The 26,918-nt window shown below is 40.3% G+C and overlaps 1 protein-coding gene across 3 annotated transcripts; it reads left to right on the top strand.

The window, feature by feature from the left end:
- Nucleotides 1–419: 419 nt before the first annotated feature.
- Nucleotides 420–26,172, top strand: nck1b (NCK adaptor protein 1b). 3 transcript variants are annotated; one of them, XM_026361923.1, is made up of 5 exons: nt 420–610; nt 10,831–10,881; nt 11,356–11,596; nt 21,875–22,629; nt 22,715–26,172. In XM_026361923.1, exons 3-5 carry the CDS (start codon nt 11,371–11,373, stop codon nt 22,913–22,915), a joined length of 1,182 nt encoding a protein of 393 aa, XP_026217708.1. In that variant the 5' UTR covers nt 420–610; nt 10,831–10,881; nt 11,356–11,370; the 3' UTR covers nt 22,916–26,172. The 3 variants fall into 3 exon arrangements, 2 of the variants coding, with proteins under 2 accessions (XP_026217708.1, XP_026217707.1); XR_003298892.1 differs by lacking the exons at nt 420–610; nt 10,831–10,881; nt 11,356–11,596 and adding an exon at nt 12,142–15,299 and having other exon boundaries at nt 22,715–24,792; nt 24,920–26,172; XM_026361922.1 differs by lacking the exons at nt 420–610; nt 10,831–10,881; nt 11,356–11,596 and adding an exon at nt 12,142–15,299.
- The last annotated feature ends 746 nt before the right edge of the window (nt 26,173–26,918 follow it).

Raw genomic sequence — 26,918 nt, 5'->3', positions numbered from 1 at the left:
TTCAAATGAATTACAGTCAATCAGGCCTGTGTGAAAATCCCATTCGGTGTCTTACAGGCCTGGAGCAAGTTTTCTTTTGCACGTTTGATTCTAAGTCAAATTAATTAAATAGCAATACATGCGTGTAAAATAAACAGAAACAACTGAGAAACCCTCCATCGTATCTGTGTCTTCCTTCGTGGATTGATTGAACACAAATGACTGTCTTCATTCTTCAGCCTTCACCATGCGAAAAAACAGGATGGATCGTTTTAGAGGGGCAACACACCAGCAGCTGCGGCGCGATTGAGTGACACTCCCGGTGTCCAATCAAAAGAGAGTTCGGCTCGTCTGCAACCAATCGGATGCGCGGCGACGAGCCCGGGCGGCCTGTGTAGCTGCTGCTAGTTAGCCTAGCGGCGCCGCTGAGCAATGACAAGCGCTGCAGAAATGCAGTTACAACGGGGCACAGCGTCGGTTCGGCTAGGCTAGGCTGGTGGAGTGGAAAATATCTGGCTGCTAGCTAGGATTTTGGACATCGTTTCTGCACATCACCTCTCAGTTTCTGTGACACATCTACACGCTAAATACCCCCTAAAGGAGGCAAGAACAGGTGGCCGTCCTCTTTCAGGTAAGCCGTGGTGTGCCTGAGTGGGTATCTGATCCAGGCTCCAGGACTACGGGTTCTCCTGAGAGCTACAGGCTAGCGTCAGCCAAAGTCACGTCGGCTAGCGGGTAACGTTAACTGCTAAACCAGACAAAAACAGTCCTTTGCTGTGCCGACACGGCCAACGTGCCACCACCCAGCTGGCTAATTGTTAGTTTGGCTGTAACGGAGATATTCGTGACCATGTAGCAGTCAGGTACAGCATTTTATGTCTCTTTTCTTAGCCGGGTTAACGTTAGCAAAGTTAGATGGGGTGACACGCTGTCAAGCGCAAGTTAGCGTTAACTTAAAAGATTAAAGCTCAAACCAGACTGCTGAACATCCTCTAGCGTTAAATGTGGCCAACGCGTCATTTCGTACAGTCTTTGTTCACCTTTTTTACGCCAGAAGCTGGAAATGGAGAGGGACATCTTAACGCCAGTCACTGGAAACGGGTTGGTCATTTACTTGGAGCAGACACAGGGTCTTCTTATACTGAAAGGTGACTGTGGTTTTATGAAACTAGTTGAAGCTTGGCTCAAGTTGTTGGGTGTCGTGCACTTACTGGGCCTAGCTCTGCCATGGTCACTATTAACTTTAATTAGTTAAATAACCATTGAAGCTATAACATATTGAAGAAAAATGCCCAACACAGAGTCCGTGGTAGTGTCTGAAGACGAGGTATATGAAGACACCTCTTGTTTACAGTCATATGTAGGCAAACAGCAAACATGTACTATGGAAATGCTGGCACTGGATAGTGAATCTCGAGTAAACTAGTAATTATCAAACTTGTTGCCATTTAACTTTCAGTCAGGCAATAGTAGAGAAACTAGCAAATGTATAGGAAAACATCTGAACTCTTATTTACCCAGGAAACCAGTAATGGGTAGGGAAATGTACTGTGCAAGTGAAGCCATTTGTTTTTGAGAAGGATTTTAGATAATTGCACCCTCTCTTTATCGTCTAACACTGTTTCTACTTCACACCAACAAATCCAGACTAAATGTCATGCTTCAGTAGCACAATGGCTGATAAGTCTGTAGAACTGTTGGCAAACTCTTCTGTCTTATGTTTGTGTGGTCTCTCACAAACATATCTTAAACAGTACTGCTAGATAATCGGCAGATTTAGTAGGAATCGAGTATTTTATCTCACTGTTATAATAATCTAAAGATCTGTGGTTAGTGGCATCTGAATGATTTAAGGGAACGGTGTGTGTGTGTGTGTCAATTTTTGCAGCTGCTGAATAGTACAGTTTCTGTAATTATTGTCACAGTGACGGACCTCTTCACAGTCTCTCATTAAGGTTTGAGGGAGGTGAGAGGGGGAGAGAGACATTTGGTCTGCCTTAGCTCATTTCTCAGTGGGAGTCAGAGGGAGGATAGCCACAGTTTTTGCAAGGAGAGTAGTGATGCTGCTTATCAGCATAGTTTGCTTGAAGGCAAATGGTGCAACTATCGGCTATCAGGAGCTCACATTTACAATTGAGGACTGCTCCTGAAGTAAAGCTTTCACTATTCAGCTATGGATGTTGATATCCTGGTGATACATCCCTATTTCTTTGATCTCTGTCCTTGTCACACCCCCTGTTGACTCACATACTCTCTAGTAACAATCTTGTTGAAATGTAATGGCGGTATAGTCTTATCAATATGCCGTAATGAACTTGTTTGATTGAGATCCTACCCATGTCTCCTTCTCGCTGCGTGACTGTGTGCTGCCAGTGGCCTCCAGCAGCCAAATCTGTCCCCACAGCCTAGGGGAAAATACCAACTGTGCATTTTCATGATAGCCAAAAAAATTAATGTGGCTGAAAATTTCCCTGGTCAAATCACAAGCTCAGGATTTTAACATTTTCGGAGGCTTTAGGCTTCTAATGAAGTTGAGAAATAGGGAATTTAATGTGCAGCTCTATCTCTTCTCTCTTGTTATCTCCCTAATTGTATTTATTGCTCAAGCTATATTTCATTTCCTCATTTTCTGTCTAACAAGTTTTCCTTTGGCTTCCCATGGATTTATGCATATTTGACCAGTCAATATAAAAAAAAAAAAAAAAACACATATATTTTAAGGTCACCTGCTGAAAAGGCACACATAGCAGGAGCTATAAGAAACAGAACGACAAGGACATTTCATTTTACTTGACTGTTATCAGTATCAAGCAGACCTGACAACAAAAAAACAAAACAATTAAGCAGTGAAAAGTTAATGGTGTCACTCCTACCCACTTCTGTAAAATCTGACATGCGGTCAAGATACTTGCTAACACGTGGATTAAGTGATTTGACTTCCTTGTGTGGGAGAAAAGAAGTGTGCAGTTTCAGTGGTGTTTTTCTTTATTAGTTCATAATGGTTCACATTTTTGGTTTCGTGGTTTGGCAGTGGAAAATGAGGATGTGTGTACTTGAAACTCCAGCTGTCAATGTGATGAGTTTGTTGTGTGCCCATGACAGAAAAATCAATATTGTAAAAATAGAATGTAAATTTCCCTTTTGATGAAAGTGGACTTTTGAAGCAGAGCCACATTTTCACTGTCATACCCAGCCCACCTCTTGATAGTATGCAGATTTGTTGAATCAGCATTAGGTGTATCCCACAGGTGTGGTTCACTCTGTGTAGTGTTAGCCTCAAGCACACCAGTGAAACCAGGGAATAATTTTTTTCAATAGCTGAAATAGCATCATGAAATTTGCATTTTTGCAAATTTCTTATAATTTTTTTCTTATTATTAAATGAGCAGGCATAGAAACCATTTGATTTGACTACTTTGTCTGTCACTTACTGACCTTTGCCTGTTTTCTCTTTTTTTCCAATGGAAATTGTATGACAAGCAATGCCACAAGGAAACATCTAAGCAAGACTGAATCTGTGCTACTGTCATTAATTTTGGCAGTTGTTTCTAAAGAACCATTCAGACCTTAAAATAGTTCTTCTTATTGTTATGTTAAGGGAACTATTCACATGTAAGACATCACTTAAGACTAAAATAAAACTTGGGATATGATCAAGAAATATTAAGAGGCTCACTGCAGTTTTTCAACTGCTACCTTTTGCGAAACTGAACTGAGGAACTGCTCAAAATGCAAGACAACTGAGCATAATGTTTCACTCCAACTAGCCTCAGAGCTGCACAGTTTATTAAGCGAAAGAGTCAGATATTATGATATCCCACAGACTGTCTGACAATCAATTAGATTGACTGAGCAAAAATTTGTCCCAGTTCTACAAGAATTCGTGAATGACCAGTTTGGTGATGAAATGGAGCTTTCAAAGGCTACCTTGTCTAAGAAGTGATCCGTTTGCCATTACATTAATAGCTGTAAGTTTGAAAATCCAGATCAGATTGATTGTTGAAGCCACTGTGTAGCATTTTTAATTTAATGAACACATTTTCAATATTCTTTAATTGTACAAATTATTGCTCGCTTGGCATGTTAGTAAAAATCAATGTAGCTGTTGTATAAAGTTGAGTGGATTCTTGTTAAGGCCAAGTGCCAAGTACTTTCGGTTTGATGGATCTATACTGGTACTCATTCTCACATGGTTATATTCATATTAGAATTGGACATAAGTAGACAGATACGTTCCACACATACACACTATGGTGTGGTGGCAACAGCGATAAAAAGATTTGTAATCGGTTCACGAGAACAGTGTCAAAAGTACTGACATAAATGTTACACGCCTTTCAAGTGTGAAGCAACTAGTTTACTGTTCTGGCACATGCATAGACAGTGCAGTGGTACTGTGGACACTTTTTGGACTGTCTTTAGAGAGTGTGTCTAAACCCTCATGGACTAAGAAGGAGACAAAATTCAAAAATACTATAACTGATGTGTACATGTGGAAAATATGAATTGGCCTTTAGTTTCCCTGGTCTAGTCGACGGGAGGGGTAAACAACACACATCTGCTAGTGTCCTGTTTGGCAGTTTTGATTATATTCTATAGGGAACTCCTGGTTTCCTGAATAACAGTCCACCCAGTGTTGAAAATGTTTGCAGGCAGATCTCTCAGTGCACTCTTTGGAAAAGGTTTTCTTTTTGTCCGTCTCTTATCAAAGATCATGTCGATGTTGTTGTTGAATCTGCAGATCCCAAATTTTTGTGGCATCGCCATGCAATCTGGAATTCCTCTTGCTTTCAAAATGCTCATACACAAGTTTCAACACGTGGCTCTCCCAGTCTTCTGTCCCAAGTGGCTTGTTTAGACCTATTATGACAGCACCCTGAGGCTCACATTTGCCAGGATGTACGAAGACTAAGAGGAAGCCAGTGTATCCATTTCATCTCTCTGACACAGGCTGTCTGGGATGATTATCTTGTGGTTTACAAATGATCTGCTATTTTGACTGCAACAATAGCTTTTTTCCAGGAGGCTGCATTTGCAACAAGAGATTCAGCTATAATGCATTGTGTGACCAGCCTTAGATTTTATGTGGATCATCTCTTTTACTGACTGCTTAATGCTCCTAGTAGTTTTAAGTAGCCTGACGGCAAACCACACCAAACCACAAACAGCTTTTTCATACTGTAGTACTTGATGTTAGGAATCCTACTGCTTTGTAAACTTGGATTAGTCATTGGGAAATCCCCTGGAGCTCTCTGAGTTGGTGAGGTAACTGAAGGTTTATTTGGCTATTGCCTTGATCCCATTTTGCTTGGATGTGGCCATAATTGAACCTGGTTGCTGTGAGCAAATAGGCCACCCGGAGCAATAGTTGGCAACAGGAGGGTGTGGGTGCGGATGTGTAGGCTTTGCTAATGTAGGTGGGGTCTGAGGAAATAGATCCTTCCTAACACAGAGGTATTATGTTCAGGTAGATATCTGCTTAACAATTTTCATGCTGGAAGGCGTCCTGCTAAGGCCAGTGCTCATTTACTGTAAATGATTGTAGGTGATAATTAGATAATGTGTGATTCTGCTTGTTCTTGCAAATATGTAGTGATAGTGTTGCTATATTTAGCCTGTTGAACATTGTTGTAGGCTTCATACAAATATTTGAATGGTGTAATATATGTAATTAATAATTTGCTGTCATATATGAAAAGGATGCTTTGATCGTAGATTTATTGTCATGATCTTTTTGTTTGTTTTTTCTTTTTGCAAGCACCCACAGCAGAAACCCTGTGGAAGCACACTATTTCTGTAATTTCTCACTGGTCTCACTCCAAAATATATATTTAATATATTAATATTCCTCTTGTTCCTTGTCCTTCTGCATCGTTTAATATAAACATGTAATGTGGAAGCTATAATTTAGACACTTTAGTGATACCATAGCCTTGTGCTTTTGGAGCGAAAAATATGTAACCGTAATGAACTGGGAAGTAAAAATAGGGAAGTGAAAACTCTTAAAACACGTTTATTTGCTTTATCTATTTTATGGTCTGGTTTTATTTTTGTTATATTGTTATCAGTATCCTCTGATATGAGCACACTCAGTGTATCACAATACTATATTGATATCATAGGTTTGCGTAAGCAGTGATCTGTGATGGAAGTAACTTAGAGTTGCCTGGTTAGATTTGACTTGAGACTTTGCATTTTCTAAAATTGCGATGTAACATATTTCAGTCGGCGACATTTGTGTTTGCTTCTCACATTTGTTTTGAGTGTAGCTTTAGCCATTTGATGTGAAGCTGGCCTAAAAGAAAGCCTTAAACCTTTGGTGTTGGTTGTTGCTGTGAGAGAAAATCTCTGGCAATTCTCAAAGGACATGAGCCACAATCTATTTTAGGCTATTCCCAACTGCTGAGGGTGATCCTAAGGGGTGGATAACCAACTGCTTTCACACAGTTCATGAGCCTATGTGGTTAGTCCAAAACACTAGAGGCCACTCTGTCCTTAATTAAGCTTTAATGATACTGAAACAATACTTTTGTGTGTGTGTGTGTAGAACATCACACATTGTCCCAGCAACAGTGGTGTTAAAGTTGAAACTGGTTTAGGACTTCTCCAAGAGCATCTCATCTCTTTAATGAGGTACATTAAATGCATCAGTGCAAAGCAAAGATAAGGAGTTGTTTGAACTCATCTGAAATCAAGGGTCAAGCCTGTACTCTGTCAGATTGCATCACTTTCCCATCATCCAGTCACCCTTGTGTCCACACTTCCTGTCTCACAGCTGGTCTGCCAAGTCTCCCATGACCCCTTGCTGCTATGCTGCTGTTTTGTTTTGAGAGTATTTAGGACAGCTGGGATGAGATGCAGTCTCATGGGTTTTAGTTAATGCTGTTCGATGTGATAAAGAGCACAAGCTTGTACTGTTCGCTCCACGGCATCCTGCACTGTCTATTTGTGAGTAAGACCTGGCCTGTGGCTAAAATGTACGTTTTGGTGTAAGCTGGAGGAAGTGTAGCAGTGCCAGAGGGGATGAGTGAGCAGCGAGCATACAGAGCACATTCCAGAAAGCAGCAGAGCCCTGTGATTTTAGAAGGCTGTCACAGGGATTAGGTTACTCTGTCTGCCTCTGTGAGCTCATGCTGCTGCTGTCTGTGTCTCAGCAATCCTGCCGAGCATTGGTTTATTATTTGCTCCCACAGTGAAGAAGATTGCTCTCTTAGGCTTGCTTAACTTCTACAGTATGTAGTTGTTGTGACTTCATTTTCCGAAACTCAGTTAGCCTGGTGAAAAAGTCAACACTATTCACCGGAGTACTATTCCACTTCTTCCCTTGTCATGCATATTGCATCTCCAGCTGCATTAACACATTGGCCACTGGGTGTGCTCTTCGACTAGATCTCCCATTACTGTATGTTTTACTCTTTAGAGAAACAGGGGCTTGTGGCAGCAACTGTAGACTCCAGGATGTGGTGAACACATGTCAGAGTTGTTTCATAGCAAAGTTGCACTTTGCATCTTTATCACACCACTGATATGCAGTTGGTGTGGTTTTTGGGTTACAGTGTTGCTTCTTTACATTTTATTGACTAAGTGACAGTTCTTATTTCTACTTAACTACAGAAACGCTACGCTTTTGCTTTTAAAATATTGCCGAAGTAACAGTGCCAGATTTGTGGTGGTGGCCTTCTGCTGGGGAGAACAGTGGTGACTAGTGTTGGTACTCTTGAGAACATGAGTGGGTTACTGATAGTAACACTGGTTGACCTGCCACTGGCCCACAACTGCTGCTATGGAAGTAGATAAGATAGATCCACTTTATCAGGTTGGTATTTCATAGCTAACAGTAGTGTTTATTTGCATAACACAAATGGGCTTTCATTTGATTTGCCAGCCTCTTCTGTCTTTTTGTATTCCTGCTTCACATACTGTTGGTTGTTATGTTAACTTTTAATTTAAATATGGTTTTTTTTAAGTAAAACATCTAATTGGATTTGCATAGATTAGTGTGGATTTGTAAGTTAAATGTTTTTGGTTGCTTTTTAGACAGTTAATCACAAAAACAAGCACTTTGAAGATATTACAATGATGTTTGGTGACTTATGATGGGTCATTTCCACAGTTTTCTTTTATTTTGGCGAATTATAAACGATATACAAATGAAATCTTCGCTTCTAGCTGAGATTGAAGATGATGTATGCCTCAAATTAGATCCAAAAATCTGTAAAAATAGGCCTTTTTAAGTTGCCTGACTCATTGCTTCCCCAACATAGTAATAAGTTGGTGGGCCACTCATCTGCTATGACCTATGAGGCCAATTGCTGTTAAGAAAGTATTAATTCAAATGAAATTCCTTCTGCTGTTGCTTCATACTGCTGGTGCATCACAGGAAAGCTGTTATTGTGAAGCAGCTACAGCTTACAATATGTTTTGTTCAGTTAAAAAAGTATCAGCAGTTATTCATTACAAAATAACATCTGTGACAGCTTATTCCACAGAATATTTCCAAATCAGCAGCTGATTCATTCATCTATTCTCCTCTGCATGTCTAAGTTAAAATCGTCACGGTATAGATAATTTTGCAGATGTTGGACCTAATCCATCTGACCTTACAACAGGGAGACAGCGCTGCGCTTTTAGCACCCTTTGTCTCATAATTCAAGATTCAAGATTCAATGGTCTGTTTTTGCGATCACAAACCTGGAAGAGGAGGCAGTAGGAAACATACTGTATTAAGATTTACTTTAAAGAAATATTGATTATATATAAGCAGAGATTTTTTAACTGTGCTCTTCTATAATGTGTCACACGGGAATGGTGATGGATTTGGCTAACTGTTTATTCTGCCAGACAGCAGGGTAAATGGAGATCTGCAGTGGATGTAAATGTGACACCATTGGAGCAGCTTGACCTGTCTGACCTCATGTTTAGTGCTTCAGTAAAGTGGCGAGTGGCCTTGGCTCAGTCTGCAGCTGCACGATTAGCTCTAAAGCATCTGTTGCCTAACTTTTTGATCCTCCCTCACATCTGCACTGTAGTAGGTTACTGTGGAGTTAATGTGTCCTTATTTCCCAGCCACCCTAGACATAGACCCCCTATGTCTAGGTGTGGCTGGCAGCGAAAGGAAGTGGTACTGTGATGCACTGTGCATTCTGAGATTGGAAGATGTTGGGACAGGTATAGCATTAGTGATCTTTATGTCATGCACTGTTAGGGAGAATAAAACATTTGATCAAATAGAGAGGGATATTATAAATGGAGAAGGAGCACATATACACACTTGTCAGCCTCTTTGGCAGACGGCTATCCAGCCCAGCCCAAGGAGTGGAGAGATTGTTGCCTTTGTCTTGGTGAAAGAAGCAGCACTCGAGGAGAGTAAATCAGCTCTTTGTTTTTCTGTGCCGCTCCCTAACGTGTCTCCCAGTGTTCATCAATTTAATTAGAGATGGAAAAGGAGCAGGCAATAACATGCCATGAAATAAAACCACTGGAAACACCCTAATGTTTTTGGGTAAATTAAGTCAGCAACACCCCACATTGGGGAATTACAACCCAGACCACAGATATCCCTTCCTTTAAAATTTTAATGTAAGTTCATTTACATAAATTACATGGGAAATTTAAGTTACATATCTTAGCCCTAGGCTAAAATGTGTTGTGGTCTTTAGACCCCTGATGCAATATGTCTCTGGAAAGAATAATCCATCACATCAATGTGTTGATGTTTGCTCCAGAACTCTTTATCGTAGCTTTTATTTTATGCTTATTATAACAATTTACTTATTTTCCTGCTCCCGGTTATTCATGTTGTACTTGGCTTGGCTCTCTATCCTCCCTATGTTTGCCTCAGATCAAGTTCTGGGCCTATCTCAAGGCCAGCTGTACCTGAAACGTAGACACCGAATCGTGAGGTCAGTGTCTGGTCCCTGGAGTCAGTCGGGTTGAGGATGGTGAAACTCCATCCGCCCCCATGACATCAGAGCAGCCAAGCAGCCGCTTCAATAGAACCCGCTCCCTTAGTGCTGACAAAGTATCTGCAGTATTAACCTAAGCACAGGCTGACTGTGCTGATGGCTAGATTGGTCATAAGACCATTTGTTGTGAATGTTCTCATTGTTGAACATGAACAAGTTGTGATTGTGGATCACAGTACTCCCAAATCATAATTTTAGATAGCCTCGGGAACTTGAATGGTCTTGTGATAAGCAGCAATAAAGCTTTGCTTTATAATGTAGATCACATAATCACAACATTTGCATAGTCTGCATGCTTGGGAATATTTATAAGCCAGTGCTAGATTTAAAATAATATCCGACATCATTGGTGCTCAGTGATGGCTTCACTCCCTGATGTAGCCATACTGCTGACGCACAGTGCCCCTTTTACTTCCCTATTACAGTAATCTTTGCCATCTTCCTGGCTCTCGGGTCCATGCTTAATACAATAGACAATCGCTGGACTGCTCCTGAGAGGAAATCATCCCTCTAAAAGTCTATGAAGAATGTGGATACTGAAAGATTAGTTCTATGCTAGGGCAGATATTAGTGTTGAAGACTGAAAAGATATGTTATTTTAAGAATACAATTGGTGAGGGGAAATTTTATCTGAAGAGACTAAACTGTGGAAGTGGTAGCTGGCTGTTTGTCAGTGTTCTGGCCTATCTGTATTATAACATTGTCTATATCTTGGCATGAATATATTAGTAGGAAATTACTACATGGGCACTAGCTTGGTTTTGTTTATTACTTAACTCAGCTAAACAGAGTAAAGTTTATTAGTTTTGATTGGAGTTGTAATTATAAATCTTCAGAAACATTTTCATGAGATTGAAACTAAGGTTTTGTCATGTTCTTTTTTTAGGTCAACAGAGACGTATCAGCCCATCAAGTTCTCTGCTTTGATGCAGTACAGGTAAAACATTGTTTCTAAATTTATCTGAAGTGTGTCTTTTAGCATCATTGTGTCTCTAGTATACAGCACAGTTGGAAAAATAAATTAATTACTACTAATACTACTACTACTATTACTACTATGAACGTACAAAACAAACAAACAAAAAAAAAACTTAAAAAAAAAAAGGGAAACTCTGACCATAATCAATTTCTTAGGGGAAATCCTGCAGAAAGTGTCATAATTATTTGAGGTGGTAGAAACTGAGACTGAAACAGTTCTTTACCCTTTTATTTTTTAACCCTACCCATAACCCTTTTTTTTGTGAACATTATTCAGCCATCTCTAAAGCCCTTTGAGTATCACAAACCTGTTCAAACGGTTCTATACAGTATATATAATGCTTGATTACTGCTATTATTGCTGCACATAAGCAAACACTGGCCCAGGTTAGCCTGTCTGATGTCATTTTGTCTTCCTCTCTCTCTAAATTAGTGTACATCGTGCAAGATGACGGAAGAGGTGATTGTCATCGCCAAGTTTGACTACATGGCCCAACAGGACCAGGAGTTGGACATAAAGAAAAACGAGCGCCTCTGGCTCCTTGACGACTCCAAGTCCTGGTGGAGGGTTCGCAATGCCACCAACAAAACAGGCTTTGTACCGTCCAACTATGTGGAGAGGAAAAACAGTGCCAGGAAAGCTTCTATTGTCAAGAATCTGAAAGACACACTTGGTAAAAAATTAGAGTTTATGTGTTTGTGTCCTACATGTAACAGTTTGCTAATCATGGCCCAGAAACTGTGTTTAAGTCTAGACTCTGCAAACTTTGTTTGAGAGTGTGGAGTATTGTTTTTTAATTTTTTTTTGTCACTCACAAGGTTCCAGTTAACCTGCATAGATATTTCCACTTTTTGTACAACATTGTTATATCTTCACTAATGCCATAGTTTTGTATATAAGCAGACTCACTTTGTGTTTATAATGCACTACTAATCAATGTTAAAGCTAAACAAAGCTAAATTACAGAGCATAATTTATGTAGGTCAGCTCTACCTTTTATTTGCTGTTGACCACATTTTTGTGGTTTCTGACAGCCTACACGGGAAGGTGGTCTCAGGCTGATCTCTGATTGGTAGCTGTTGCTGTGTGCTACTTTCTTCTCACAGCTTACTCAAAGGGAAGATTTAGTCTGTAGTGTAGTAGCTCATCTAAGGTCGTGATTTTATTATTTTACCTTGATCACTTGCTCAGGTAAGGCACTAATATATAATCTTGCTTTAGTTGTTAAATGTTAATTTAAAGCTTAAATACAGAAGGTTCACAAATGTGGAAAACTAGACAATCTGTTCTATCAAATATTATCAAATATTTTTCTATTTGTGTTTAATAGTAGTCACAGTAGAGGTTTCATTTTGCTCTATATCACGGCTGGAATTGAGACCGCACAGGTGTTGTTTCCACTGTTAATACAACAGTTATATTTCTAGACAGTGACATTTGCCAAGCGCCTTGTGCAGCCAGGAGCATGCAAAATGTAACTGTATATGTAAGCCAAGGTTACCATTTGTCTTCACTTAATTCTTTGTGATGACAGCCATCCATGATAATGTGCGATGCACAGTCTGACCACTGGATTAGATAACTTGGCATTTATTTAGCCTCTGATTAGATTGTTTGATTATTTTTGTCATAGGGGTGAAAAAAAATATTGATACACTTTTTAATTAATCGTTTAGATGCAAAGTGTCATGGCAGTGGTTCATTTTGTGTTGTTTAAATCCACACCCCTATGCTTGTGCGTGTGGTGGTGTATTCTTTATACTATGACAGTTTTCAGAACATTTGACATAAAATTAAACATTACAATATATTGATTTGCTTACAGTAGCACAGTGTACTGCAGTATATTGAATCATTACCCCTGTATCATCATATGTATCTTGTCTCCACATTTTTGCGAGTACACAGCCCTATTCTCTTACGGTTTTAAGAAATGTGTTGGTCTTGACCTAGTTTCTGATTCTTTTCATTCTTTAATCTCCATCCTGTTCTGTTCTGCACGGCGTCATTGTCAAGGCTAAGAACATGATAGGATAACCATGTTTGTTGGTATACTTCAGCTGTTTGTTTGGGCAACATCTCATTAGATTAGGTCAAAGGTTGTACATCAGCATTTACCACAGTGAAGACGTAAAATTACACTAAATCTTGCCAGTGATTCATGTAATTACAGTAAATCATGTTGATCTGTTTTTCGTGGTCATATCATGTTGTGATATTGTGGTGGTTGCAATATGTCTTGTAGTTTCTTTTTAGTCTTTTTAGTTTTTTTTGTAATTTATTGTAAGGCTCAACTACAAAGGCTGCGCCAGCACATGCTGTTTATGGGCACGTTTGACAATAACAAAACATCAAACCACCCAGCGCCTTAAAGTGGCTTTTCTGTGCAGAAAGGACCGAAAGAATGGGGGTGCTAACCAGAAGTGTTTTATCAGTTTTGTAACTTTGTCACACTGCACACAGTTATCTGTTGGACATGTGAACAGTGTTTTCCTGTTAGCACACAGTAGAATTTTTTTGTTTGCGTGTGTTGTGGTACCAATAGAGAGTTAGATTTGGGCATTATTTCAGAGTATTTCAACTTTAAAAGATATTAGAACAGGAAGAGCTTGTTTAATGATTTTGACATGTAGGTGTATAGTATTTTCCACCGAATTTGATTCCAGAACAGAAGAAGGTTAAATATGCAAACACCAACAGCACGTTTCATTTGGCCGGTCATCAACTGAAATAACTGAATTGATGTTAATTACAGCGACAGCAGATCTGAGCTCTTCAACAAGCAACGGTTACGCTTAGTGCTGAATGATCATCAATACATGGAGCTGCTCCGTGGATGTTTTCTACCTACAACCCAGATAATTTGTCACATTCATACACAATAAATTAAACCCACATGCTGTGTAGCTGAAATCTATAAAAGTTGTTCAAAGAGACATGAGTCTTCAGAAAGCTGATCTAACTTTGCATTAATATGGCTACTGAGAGAGGTGTAATGTTCCTATTATTGCATAGTACGTAGTGCAAATCTAAAGTTATTAAAGCTTGCCAGTACCATGGCAACAGCAGAACAAACAGGTGGAGGAGCAATAGAGTGAGAAGAACTCGTTCTCTAGTTTCATCATTTGTGCATGACTTCACTCTCTTATTTTTTTAAATTTAAAATAAGGAGGGCCAAGTAGATGCCGTGTGTAGGGAAACACTGCTTTGAGTCTGCTTAGTTTTGCTCAAGTGTGTAGGTTTATTTGACCTTGTCTGTTACAAGTAGTGTGTATGTATGCATGCGTGTGTTTGGTGAAGGGTTATCCATTTTTCTGGACCAGACTTATGAGCCTTGCAACAACTTCCCACTGTCACTACATCCATTGATCAAATAACTTCAGGGGAACAGCTGCATGCACAAACACGCAAGCTCACGTCTCACTCGTGCATATCCAATAAAACACATATACATTGTGTATAATCTAAGGTAAAACAAAGCCAATTTTGTTGAACACTAATACAATTATAGCATGGCTGGAAATACTTTAATGTTTTGTAGTTTAGGATGTGTATATGTCAGCTTAGAAGATTGTGAGTTGGTGTGTTTTCCTTGTATGTGTGTGAATGAGAACAACAAGCGAAGCAGCGTGATGACCACTCTTTCATTTGTTATGTGGGTGGAAAAAAATCTATGTTTTTCTTTTTTATAGAAGCCAGTTGCTGGGTGTGGAGTAGTGTCATCATTTTAAAGAATGTGTGAGGGTATGATCCGTCTGCAGATGGCTGTGTTTAGCTAGGCCAGTGTGTGTGCGCGCGCGCGCGTGTGCACGTGTTTTGTGTTTGACGACTCATGTTTCCCCGGCTTGTTGTAAAGTTATGAGTGTGTCTCTACAAACAACTGCAGTCATGTGACACTGCACTCATTGACTCACTTAGCCATTGCTAATCTTGCTAATCTTCTGTTTAATTGTTTTGTTGTTGTTTTTTTTAATTAGTACCTTTATTACAAATATCAGTCTGAAACAGAATGACATTTAAACAGCTCCTTCACTTTCTTGTTACTCTCTTATTTCATCTCTTTCTTTCTCTGAGCCTGAGCTTCAAACCCCCCCCCCCCTTCCTGCATCTTCCCCTCTCCATGAGGCCTCTGTACTCTGCCTTCCAGAACTGGACTGGAGGCCTCTCTCTCTCGCGCTCTCATTGGCTAACGCGGACCACATGGTCAAGGAGTGGGCCGCCCTCCTGCACTATCTGCCCAGCTCTCTGGGTGTTCACATGGAATAACTCTACAGCTGCAGTGGGAACGGAGCAGGGGCCGGGAAAGAGAGCGAGAGAGAGAGGGGGAGATAGCGAGCCCAAAATGGACATGGCTAACCTATTCAAACATTTCTTTCGTGAGTTTTTCAAATTTCCTAGTCTTCTGTAGCTCCTTCAAGTGCTGTTTTACAAGTGTTGTGGTGAGCTTTTGTCTGAAGTTTGATTTGCTGTGATCTCTCACTCTGGCAGTTCTAGAGAGTTTCTTCTTTTTCTTTTCTTTTTTTTTTTTTTCCATCTGCGCTTTCTGATTTTTCACTTTGGTTGTAAGTTGGTTTCATTTTCAGGCTAGCCAAATGATGTGTCATATTTAGAGCAGGCAGAAACTGATTTTTGTACTAACATGTTGTGTTGGCAGAGAGAGGGAGGGGGTGTCTTAACAGCTTTTGAGGCTGTGTCTGTGTGAGCGGCTGCAAAGACTGGGTGGAAATGCTTTTGAAAAGCCTTCTGCTGTGCCGAAGCCTGTAATTGCCTTAGCAATCCCTCTCTGCCTCTTTCTTTTAAACACACACACATACATACAGTATATGCGCACAGTAGTCCTACATTTTTTCTAGAATTTGTCCTAGTGATTAGCTGCAACTCAGTGGATGATATTATGAAGCTTGAGGACCTCCTTTCCACTCTGTTTAGGAATATCTCCAACATAGCCAGAGTACTCTGTTTTCTTTCATGCTACCCTCAGGGCGAGCTCGCTCATTCAGGGAGGGTCCACTCCCCAATAGTCAGTGGCTACAGTTGAAGGGACATGGGGTGCTCATGTAGAACACTGTATTCATTGTGCTGAGGGGAGGCAAAGGTCTCTGCTGATTGATGTGACCTGGGCTGGCATCTCCTGTACCCTGCCCACTTATCAGAGGAATGTCATTTCTCAATCAGGCACCTGGAGATTCACAGCCAAATTTGCACACTTTTTCCAAAAGGCTCTGTAATCTATAATCTCACCTTGTAACTGTTGAGTGGTATCTCCTATCCCTATCTGTCCTGCTTGTGTGTGTGTTGACCGACTGGCCTACTTGCACTCGAAAGGAGACAAGAGAAGATCGAGATGAACTAACAAACCTTTTTCTTGTGTAAACTGAGAGCTGTTAGTCTCTCCCCTCTCTCTCCTTTCTCTCTCTCTCTCCATCTGTTTTCCTGTTTCTTAACCTTCCCAGCAAGCGGAAACTCTAATTTGAGCCACATTTCTCCCTGAGCTTTGGAGGCGTGCGGGCTAAAGAGGAAGTGAGAAGTTAGGAGGAAGTTGAATCATTGTGCAGGGTCTGTCTGTTGGACTTTCTGGCAGTCTCTGTTCACTGACCAGAGAAGCAAAAAACATAATCATAATTAAGAGATTGGCTAGAGAGTTGTCAGCATCACTTTAGATGTTTTTCTCCTCATCTTTTAGTTTTTTTCCTGTCTTCTGCTGTTAAGAATGACTTAAGAGGAAGTGAGCTGCAGTCTGGGCTTGTTGACAAGTAGCCATAACTCTAAACATGTTGGGAGAAGACAACAGTTGACATATCCACAGCACAACTCATCCTTTATATTGTGTTATGCTTTGTATCTACTGTTAATTTTTAAATGTTTTGATGATTAGTCATTGCTAAGATCCCTTCTGTTTAATTGTTTTGTTGTTGTTTTTTTTAATTAGTACCTTATTATAAATATCAGTCTGAAACAAAATGATATTTAAATAGCTCCTTCACTTTCTTGTTACTCTCTTATTTCATCTCTTTCTTTCTCTGAGTCTGAGCTCAATACATTACTTATTGTACTCAGATTAATAGCTATAAGAATACTACACCCATGGTAACATTTATTGGAGAGTTGGCATTGAATGTCTGTTGAACTTTGTCACGTCTGGCAGCTTTTAACATTTAAGAATGCGTGTTTTTGAACCAAAGTTGTGGAGGAACAAACAATATGACTATTCCTGAAAGCCAAGTTTAACTTTGGAAGTCAGATATTGGAGGTAGTATTGAGACCTTATAAAGATAATTTTTTTGCTGTTGCAAAAATGTTTCTCCTTCAAATGCTCTACATTACTGAAGAATGAAAAATATGTGTCATCAATGACATTTTATTTATTGTACCTCAGAAGTGCAACTAAACCAAGCTATGGAATTATTTGGTAACTGCATTGAGGGAAATACCCATGTACTTGTGCTTTGACTGAAGTTACTTTAAATTGCGTCAGAGTTTAAAAAATAAATAAAGTAATTTTAAAGAGAAATAAGCCGGTTAGTTAGAAATGTAGACGCTCGGCTTTAAGTAGTCATCCTACATACTCGAATGTCACTGTCCTGTTTGAATGAATAAAACTACCCTTCACAATCCTCATCGGAAATCAGTTCAGCTTGGCATTGCCCCTACTGTCACCCTGCACTGTCCAGAGCAGTAAATAACGAAATGAGCGCTCTCTCTTTCAGCTCTGCTCCATGACTGAAAGTGATGACTCCCTGCTTTTGATGTCTCATACAACTGAAGTTGAAAGAGCTCTGCACATTTCCTGCGTAGCTATCAGTCAGACATGTTAGCAGCTTGATTGAAGCGTTAGTCTTAAAAAGCAGCCCCAGATCATCCTCACTGACAAATACAGCGACTCATTCTTGTCTGCGCTCCCTCAGTTTCTTTATTATCTCTATATTTTCATTGTTATCAGACTTTAATTGTGATCTGTTTACAGTGTGATCAGTGACAACACAATTATATTACGTTATATACATAATGATGGCATTCTGGTTAAAATTAATTTGTTATAGTGAATTACTATAGAGCACTGCAGAGGCAGTGCATTGTTCTTAGCTGTCTGTCAGAAAATGTACACACGCTCTAAAGTATTGGGGTTTGCCTTGGTCACCTAGCCAGCCATTTTACTGCTGCTGAACTTGTTCCAGTGATCATGTTCAAGTAGGGGGATGTTCAGACACTGTCAGACAGCCTGACGCGGGGTGTTGTCGTCCACAGAGGAAGAGCCCTGGAATGGAGGGAAGCCGAGGGGTCGAAAGGGCCTTGGCAGACAATGGACAGCCAGCCAGCGTAGGGAGGCCAGAGTTAAAAAACAAAACTAGTTCCTGCCTGTCATTTGTAGCCGAAAAAACTCACTGAAACTTTCTCCTGCTGCACCTCATCTGTAAACCAGAAGTGAAGAGCTTTTTTTAAATGCCTTTTTTAAAGAGGGGTTTAATATACAGTAGGTGTCCTAATGTCCTAAGGTCATTGTTTGCAGCGATTTACTGCCATCTAACGCAACATGATTTCCTTTCTCGGCATCCTTCTCTCAGGAAATGCACAGGAGAAAGCATGTGACGTTGAAAGAGAGCAATTTCCACAGCACAGAAATTTTTAATTCTTCTAAAGTCTCTTCCTTTTTAGTAAGCTTTGCTAATTTAGCAACCGAGCGGTATCATAGTTTGTGGGTTTCAGAGGAAGCATTCAGTTGACACATCTAAATATATTCATGCTAGGTTCATGCTATTGTCAGTATTTAGGATTAACATCTTGTCGAGAGAACACACAGGCAATGGGAGGGGGAGTTCCCTCAGCTAGGAAAAAACTGAGGGGTCTGTTGTGTTGGGGCCAAGGTGATATGTGTATGTGTGCGTTTTTGTTTTTTCTTTTTCATTTCTATTGAATATATATATAATAATAATATTACTTTCCTTTACTTGAGACAGTATTTGGGCAACAAGTCTACAATTTTATTTCACTAATTACTTATTACTTCATTGATTATTTACTACCTCACGTGGTCATATTGTGGTAACGATAGTGGGTCAGGGCATTACAGTGGTCTAGTGGACTGTCCCCTAATTAAAGTTTCAGCCCTCACAATAACCAGTGGTGAAATTACTTCTGCCTGAAGTGCTTGATTTCTGATTTGCCTTTGTAACGGTGCTTTCACACTTCTGTATTACAGTATACACATAGACTGATGTACAAATGTTAACACTGTTTCAAATTTCTAAAGATTAGAAATTATCATCTGCAATGGTTTCCTCATGGTGTTACACTGTGCTAAATGTGAATATGCTGATTTTATGTAAAATTAAATCACAACTTTCTTCTATCAGTTTATTATAGTAGCACACTTTTATTGTTTTGTTTTTAATCTACTTTGAACTCCACATATGGGACAATGCCTCCCCCCTTGTCTGCAGTCAGATGAACTGGCTGTTGAATTCAGCCTCTTGTTGATACCTAAATCCCTCTCGACATTGTGACAGCTTCATTGAACTCAGACCTGGCTGTAAAACTTGGAAGAATGTCAAGCAAGTGCTCTCCAAAATCAGTAACTGTCAGGTTGTGCAGAATGCAGCTGTGTTCAGCATTGAAAACAGTGGACCTGTTCCAGTTGGGCTTTTGGTGTGAAAGCCTGGTATTATACAAGCACCATGACACCATGACAGACGGGCTCTTTGAGAAGCAGATGCTGTCAGTACTGTAGAAACACTTTATCTTTTCCCGGTATCTTCTGCGTGCAGCTGATACTGCAGGAACATTCCAACTGCCCTTTATTACCTGGGCTTAAATAGTCAAATGCAATGGTCTTGAGCTTTGTGCTTTTTTTAATGCAAAGCTTGCATGTGATTACAACAGGAAGCGGCAAATAAAAGCACAGACAGGGACACTGATAAGGTCTGTGATACATAGCCAGAGAGATAAAACATAATCTTTCAGTTGTATTTAGCTGAGGTTTAAAGATACTTTTTGCAGGGTTGACCTCTAACCTTTGTTTGGAGTAAACCAGGTCATTTCCAACTGTGCAGAAGACGCATCCTGGAGCATGCACCTGCATGAACATTTTATTTAAAAAATGTTTTTGCAACATGCACGTGTGGTGTTTTAGCTGCTGTTGGTCTAGATTCTGCCACTGTCATCCTTGTATTGTTTTGAATATTTAGGAGCAGTGAGATATTAATGTTTGGATGTGTATGCATGTTTTTATGAGCAATGAAATGTCTGATTTTGCGTCTTTTTCCCCGTCTTTTTTGGCAACTTATGTTCATTTAAATATAAAGCTGATGTTTCTTTTTTTTTTTAAGACTGCACAGGGGCATAACTAGACATAACCACGTACAGACATCAGCTCTTAACACCCTGTCTGGAGTCTGTAGTTACGTACAGTGGTGTGACTAATGACAGGGTCTGCCGAGAACCAATTTGATGTTGGACTCTCAGCACTACCATGAAATTTGTCTGCACACCTTGAGTCATGGACACCTTTCAGTAACAGTTTATCTGTGGTAAAATGGATTCAGTGTGGCATTGTGACACATTAGTCACGTTCGTGGCTTAGAAAACAAACACCGGTCACACACACCACCCTCCCAGCACTGTCCTGAAGACTACACCCTGCATCAATGTATAATTTTACCCTGCTGACTTTTGATTATGCAAGCAGTGTTTGCAGCCTTGCAAACGTAATCAGAAATAGTAACTACTTAGTCTGCTCGCTGTGTCTGGCATCAATCTAGTCTCAACTTCAGTCTTGTTTGCCTGCATTATCATCAGTGAGACCATAGACTTTTGATGATAACATAATGTCATATTAGCTTAACAAGAGCTAGCAAAATGGCGACTTCTTCTTTTACCTTGCTTCCTTAGAATAATATACGGATAGACTGAGTACTGGAGGTGGTTTCTTAGAAAGTAGGAAGGTGTGATCTCACCACGATGTCTGGTAATCCCCCTTTACTTTAGAAATCCTGGAATTGAATGCACATGTTGAACTTTGTCAAGAACTTGATTGCTTGTATGATAAAATTCACCCTGGGGTCATTCCCTGGTTGGAAACACTAGTTCACTGCTAAACCGCAACTGTTTCAGCCTTGATAAATATGCTCTTATTCAAAACCACATTACACTGAAGTCAGATGGTCAGCTCAGTGGGTTGATGGGGTTGGGACGGATGAGAGAGTGGAGCGATTGTGTAGGCAGAGGGGAGGAATGACAGCTAGAAAGAGTGTTGGCAGAAATGGGATGGAATTTGGTATCGAGCTGCAGAATATGCAACACCACATGTGTCAGGGCACCTGAGGTGATTAGCAACAATGATCTGACATGTTTTTTTCCTACAGAGTTTGAGGCAAGTGTAGTTTAATCAATTTCAGTGTTAGGTAGTGGAATGTAATGTTTTCACAGTTTGTATTGGCCCATGCCAAAATAAGTTTTAATCCCACTCTGATTTTTTTTTTTTTTTCTCTACCAAACTTTTTTTTTTTTGTTTCCTCAGCACCTAGATCTAATCCCCAAGAATGTATTTAGATTTTGTGTGTGGGGGGGTTAGGTTACCCTAATGTGCAAAAGGCTGCTTACCCACCCTCCCTGTATTTCAGCACAGCGTCTTAATGCTTATAATCACTGCCTGGTATTTGTGTGGGTTTTTTTCTCCCTCTCTTAAAATTTCTGAGGTGTTTTTTTTAATGTGAGGTTTTTGTTTTTCTGTTGAGACATGTTTCACATCACTGGAAAGGTGTGAAATTTTGAGTTTTTGGACTTGGAAAATTATAATCTTTAAGTTTTAATTGACAGCAAAAGACCTAAAGGGAAGTGTGTTTGCTAATTCAATATGTCAGTTGCCTTGTAATAAAATCCTTGGACCTAATTTTAGTTTGGATGATGATGATTATGTTCTCTCTGTAAACTCTTATGCTTGATTTCTTTTGTCTAGGAATTGGGAAAGTGAAGAGCAGAAAGGGGGGAATGAGAGACACAGCCTCCAACGCAGACACAGACATGTATGCAGATAACGGCGAGCGGCTATATGACCTCAACCTGCCTGCACTGGTCAAGTTCAGCTACACAGCAGAACGTGAGGATGAGCTGTCTCTGGTGAAAGGCACACGGGTGGTGGTGATGGAAAAGTGCAGCGATGGCTGGTGGCGCGGCAGCTACAATGGGCGGTCTGGCTGGTTTCCATCCAACTATGTGACAGAGGATGTGGATGGGATGGTGGGGGGAGGGGGCGTGGGTGGGTTCGGAGACCCAGCTGGATCGCTAACGGAGAAGCTCGCGGCTGTAGTGAACAGCACCACGAATGGAAACAGAGTGTTGCACACGGTTCAGGCTCTTTACCCCTTCAGCTCAGGCAATGATGAGGAACTAAACTTTGAGAAGGGTGAAGTGATGGAGGTGGTGGAGAAGCCTGAGAACGACCCAGAGTGGTGGAAGTGCCGGAAAGTGGATGGACAGTTGGGTTTAGTTCCCAAGAACTACGTCACTGTGCTGGACTCCACCTCCTATAAACCCACAGCAGGGCCTGCTGGGCCACCTACACCTGACTGTGACTACATCTCGCCGTCGGGCAGTGGGCGTTTCGCAGGGAAGGAGTGGTACTATGGGAAGGTGACGCGCCACCAGGCGGAGGTGGCACTAAACCAGAGAGGCATAGAGGGAGACTTCCTCATCCGTGACAGCGAGTCATCGGTCAGTAGCCCACACCTGTTCATGACATAACCATTGATTTTCAGTCTGTTACCGTCTGAACACTGATGTTGTTTTCTTTTGACAGCCGAACGACTTCTCCATCTCCCTGAAGGCGCAGAGCAAGAACAAGCATTTCAAAGTGCAGCTGAAGGAAAACCTTTACTGCATTGGACAGCGCAAGTTCAACTCTATGGAAGAGCTTGTTGAACACTACAAAAAAGCCCCCATCTTCACCAGTGAGCAGGGAGACAAACTGTACCTGATCAAGGCTTTGGCTGCCTCCTGATCCCTCTCTGTCACAAACACATGCATTCACACACAGACACACACCGCCACATTGTTAACTGCATCCATATATCTATATATAAATATATATACATACATACGGACTGTTATGCCAGAACACACACTAACATTTAAACTCCAAGCCTGAGGACTTAACACATCAGGACTTAAATGTCCAAGTCGTAAGCATTCCAAGAGGCGGTATGGAAGCAGAAGCATTGGAGAGACTGGGAGCAATGGAGGAGGGAGGCAAAAAGACTATGGACTCCTCTGAGAGTTGACTACAGACCTCTTGGTCGCCTATTTTAAATTATCCAGATGTGTTAGGCCATAGGTAATGCCATGTATTTCCACCTTGGTATCTATTAGAGTTACATTTAGTTTCCTTTTTTTGTTTTTGTCGATAATATATAATCTTTTACCAGTTTCTTTTTAAAATGTGATTTTTTTTTTTTTTTTTTTTAAACTGTTTCCAACACACAGCAACGAACCGTATGAGACGTTTTTCAGATGTTAGTGAATTCAGAGTCTAGTCTAGGAATCTACATTTCAACTCATTTTTGTGTCGTCTCTTCTGGTAACTGCTAATCATGAGTGAAAATTAAGTGACCAAAATATATTTATTGCTACAATTCTGTTAAGATCACGGTTGTAGAAATTTGAATATCAAACTGTGCATATGTTTTGTTTTGTTTTTTTGTTGTTGTTTTTTTTTTTTGTATTTTGAGGATGATCATTCTTGTGCAAGGTCAAACTAGATATTCACCTTTCTTTTTGTACTGCTTGTCTCACATATTGCTGTATCCACATCATGCGAATGTTACAAAGCGCAGACAGTGGGGGCTTAAACCGCATCACTTTGCATGCAAACAGAATGAATAGTATCACGCCTTCACTGTATCTCACAAGAGAGAGATAGAAAGTTTATTCATGCGAATGTGTGAATGTCATTTTTCCTTGGTCTAAAGCCTTCCTCAGTGCAGAGTAGACCCTCCCCTCCTGCTTAGAGTTTGACTGACAGCTGATGGGTTCTGCCAGTGTTGCTGAAGTGGGGCATCTCTCTGGAGATGAGGGGTGAGGCGGAGCGATGGTGGCAGTGTAATGCTTGACAGTACTTCAGTCTCCACACAGCCAGTTCAGAGAATGTCTCTGCTCCTGAATTAGCGATAGCAGGATGGGATAGAAGAGTAAAGGGCCACACAGAGGCCATGTTTGTGTGGGTACAGAGCATATAAATCGAGCTAGGAGACACCCCTGATTGTCAAGGAGGCACAAACTTTTTCTATATGAACACTTCATAGCTAAATACTCCTGAAAAAAACTGAAATGGTTAGATTTTAAAAATATTTTGTTTAATTTCCTTCACTGATGGGTCTAAGAGCAAGTTTGAGTTTTGACAAAGTTTGGAGAATCCATCTTGTTTTTCCACATGTATGGTCAATGTCAAGTTAGAATAAGTGCATCTAAATGTTTTCAGCGTACATGATTTATACGTAGGCATATGGATATTTCTCAAGCCAAAATGGACCAAGTAGTGTTTGGAGTCTGGGCAGCTAGCACCAGGGCCTGCAGTCAGAAGTGCAGCAGCTTTGACAGGGAGCCACTCCAGCAGTAGGCTCATGGAGATGATGATCACGATGCCTGTGGTGATGAGTTCTCCAGCTGTGGCCAGTTGGACGCGAGTGCAGGGAGAGAAATGGAGAGCGAGAGTGGAAGAGGGATTTCACAGAAAAAGGAATGGAAAAATGAACCATTAAACAAAAGCAGCAGTGCTGGGATCCAGGGAGGAGACTTGGAGGAGCTGTTCCACTGGATAAGAGAATCTGGAATACCACTCCCAGTCGGAGTTAATTGAGGAAAACGAGCGGAGGCCAACGCGTATGTATGAAAGGTTTTGGGAGGGCTTTTAAGATTGAGTCAATCCAAGCAGAAAAAGCCAGTCATGCCACAAAGAGCACAAAACATGGGTGTGAACTTTCTTTTTTCCTTTCTCTCCATTCCCCAGGTGATTGACAGAGCTATTCATACAACACGCCAGTGTGTCTTCTGTTCTGGAGGTGAAAAAGATGAATTGTAAACAGTGAAACTATTGCCTTTAAGGTTGATTCACGATGGGATAAAATGGCAAGTTCTAATTTTACACCTACAGTCAAAGTCTGTGATTAGGCAGTATTATTATTATTATTATTATTATTATTATTATTATTATTATTATTATTATTACTGAGGGAAACTGTTCATATATTAAGGGAATATTCCAGGAAAGAAGAAACCTTGTCACCACTGAGTAGATTTGACTACACTGGTCAAAGCGTAAATCACAGCATTGTTCACCGTGTGACTTGGGTGATTTGTTCACTTAAGGTCCCAAAACAGTTTATTTTACACACATTACCATCATTTCAACATGTGTAGGACGTCTGTACCGGCTTTCCCCCAACTTCTGTATCTGTGTCACAGATTTCATGAGAGGTTTTTGGGCTAAAGGAATCCAGTTGATGTCAGTTATTTCACCTGCTCTCTTGTTGTTTGCATTGGTGCCATGTTGCTGACAATTTATGCATGACAGTGTTCGCTCTGACGTCATTAACCCAGTTATCTTTTTTGGTGAAATTGTGTCCCTGACATTCAGTTTTCCAGCATCTGCAATACTACAAGCATTAAAGTGACAAACGCCAACGCAGTGTGCCCCAGTTTGAAGGATTTAAGAGATTTTAATGTGCCTTCACAGCTTTCTGTCAACCAAAGGTTTAGTGTCCCCCCCTTTTTTTTTTTTTTCCTATTCTCCTTTATCTTGTTCTTCCCACTTGTCTTGTCTATGCTGCGTCTGTATTTGGTTAAAGCTTTGCATGTGTGTCAGATCAGTCTGATTAGTGAAACAGTGTGTTGGGGTGTTTGAACACCCTTGCTGAGATGGGTATTTCCTCGTTTAACACTCACTGTCGATGTAGGCTGAAACGTCATGGTTGATATTGTGTGTAGTTTCAAGTGACCTTACCATAGCTGATCTCATCAAGTATAACCTCTTAAGCGAACAGTGAACACCTACGTGTACAGTATAAAACTATGTGCCGATGTTCATTCAGAAACATAGCACCAGGTGTGATGTGATCATGACCTGAATCTCATGTATGAGCACCTCAAGTAACGGTATCACGGTATATTGTTGGTTGTGAAGAAACGGTCATGGTTTCCAAGCAAATAGTTTTTATGTCTGTATGTAAGACTAGTGTAAAACATTCACTTTTGCAGTTTAGCCACTTAAATATCTAAAAAAAAATCCTCAATACTTAAATGTTTTACTTGATATTCAATTACAAACTACAGTATCTCCCTGCATAGAGACTGGGATCTTTCATGTTACACCATTGGAGGCCGCATGAGTAAAGCCTTGTAGCTGTACAGAAATGGGTTTGAAATTAGCTTAAAAAGACATCAAAGTCAGTTGTGACCGATATTATCAAGAGATTGTCTATCAAACAGTTTTTATTCATGTTCAAGTACTACAGTGCAGCACGAACTCTTAGATTCATGGCAGCAAAACAAGCCTGAGATAATCTTGAATCTTGAGATTTCTTGATAATATTCAGAGCAAATGGTCCGTGTTTAACTTTGGTGCTTTTGTACTGCTTCTATTTCTATGGTGTTCCTTGTTTCACAAAGCTTTGTTCTGTTACGAGAGACAGTGAAGAAAACAGATCCATGCTATGGAATGATACAAGCAGTGCTGTGAAAAAAAATGTAATGTCATGTTCTTAATACTGTTTTTAATGGAAGGGGCGGGAGGGTTGTCTTCAGGTGTAATAATTTAGAGTTTATTAGTGTTCAAAAGATGTAATAAACATGGAAAGAAAAGACGTCTGCTGTTTTTTTTAATGTCTGATACGTCTACTTTCATTTAGTTCTTAAAGCTAATTTGACTGGATTATAAAATACAACCCTGAACTACTCGAGTGGATGTTTCTCCTCTGTGCTTTGCTGTACTGTGATTATAATGTGGCTTA

This window comes from Anabas testudineus, chromosome 2 (genome assembly GCF_900324465.2).
Source record: "Anabas testudineus chromosome 2, fAnaTes1.2, whole genome shotgun sequence".
Classification (NCBI taxonomy): Eukaryota; Metazoa; Chordata; class Actinopteri; order Anabantiformes; family Anabantidae; genus Anabas; species Anabas testudineus.
Note: the sequence above shows the minus strand (reverse complement) of the source record. Positions and strands in the feature narration are given on the sequence as shown.

Coding starts and splice junctions, on each gene's coding strand:
- nck1b (XM_026361922.1), top strand. CDS start 14,933: ATGACATTTAAACAGCTCCTTCACTTTCTTGTTACTCTCTTATTTCAT. Junction 15,300..21,874: donor CCTATTCAAACATTTCTTTC/GTGAGTTTTTCA, acceptor TCTTTTGTCTAG/GAATTGGGAAAGTGAAGAGC. Junction 22,630..22,714: donor TCCGTGACAGCGAGTCATCG/GTCAGTAGCCCA, acceptor TTCTTTTGACAG/CCGAACGACTTCTCCATCTC.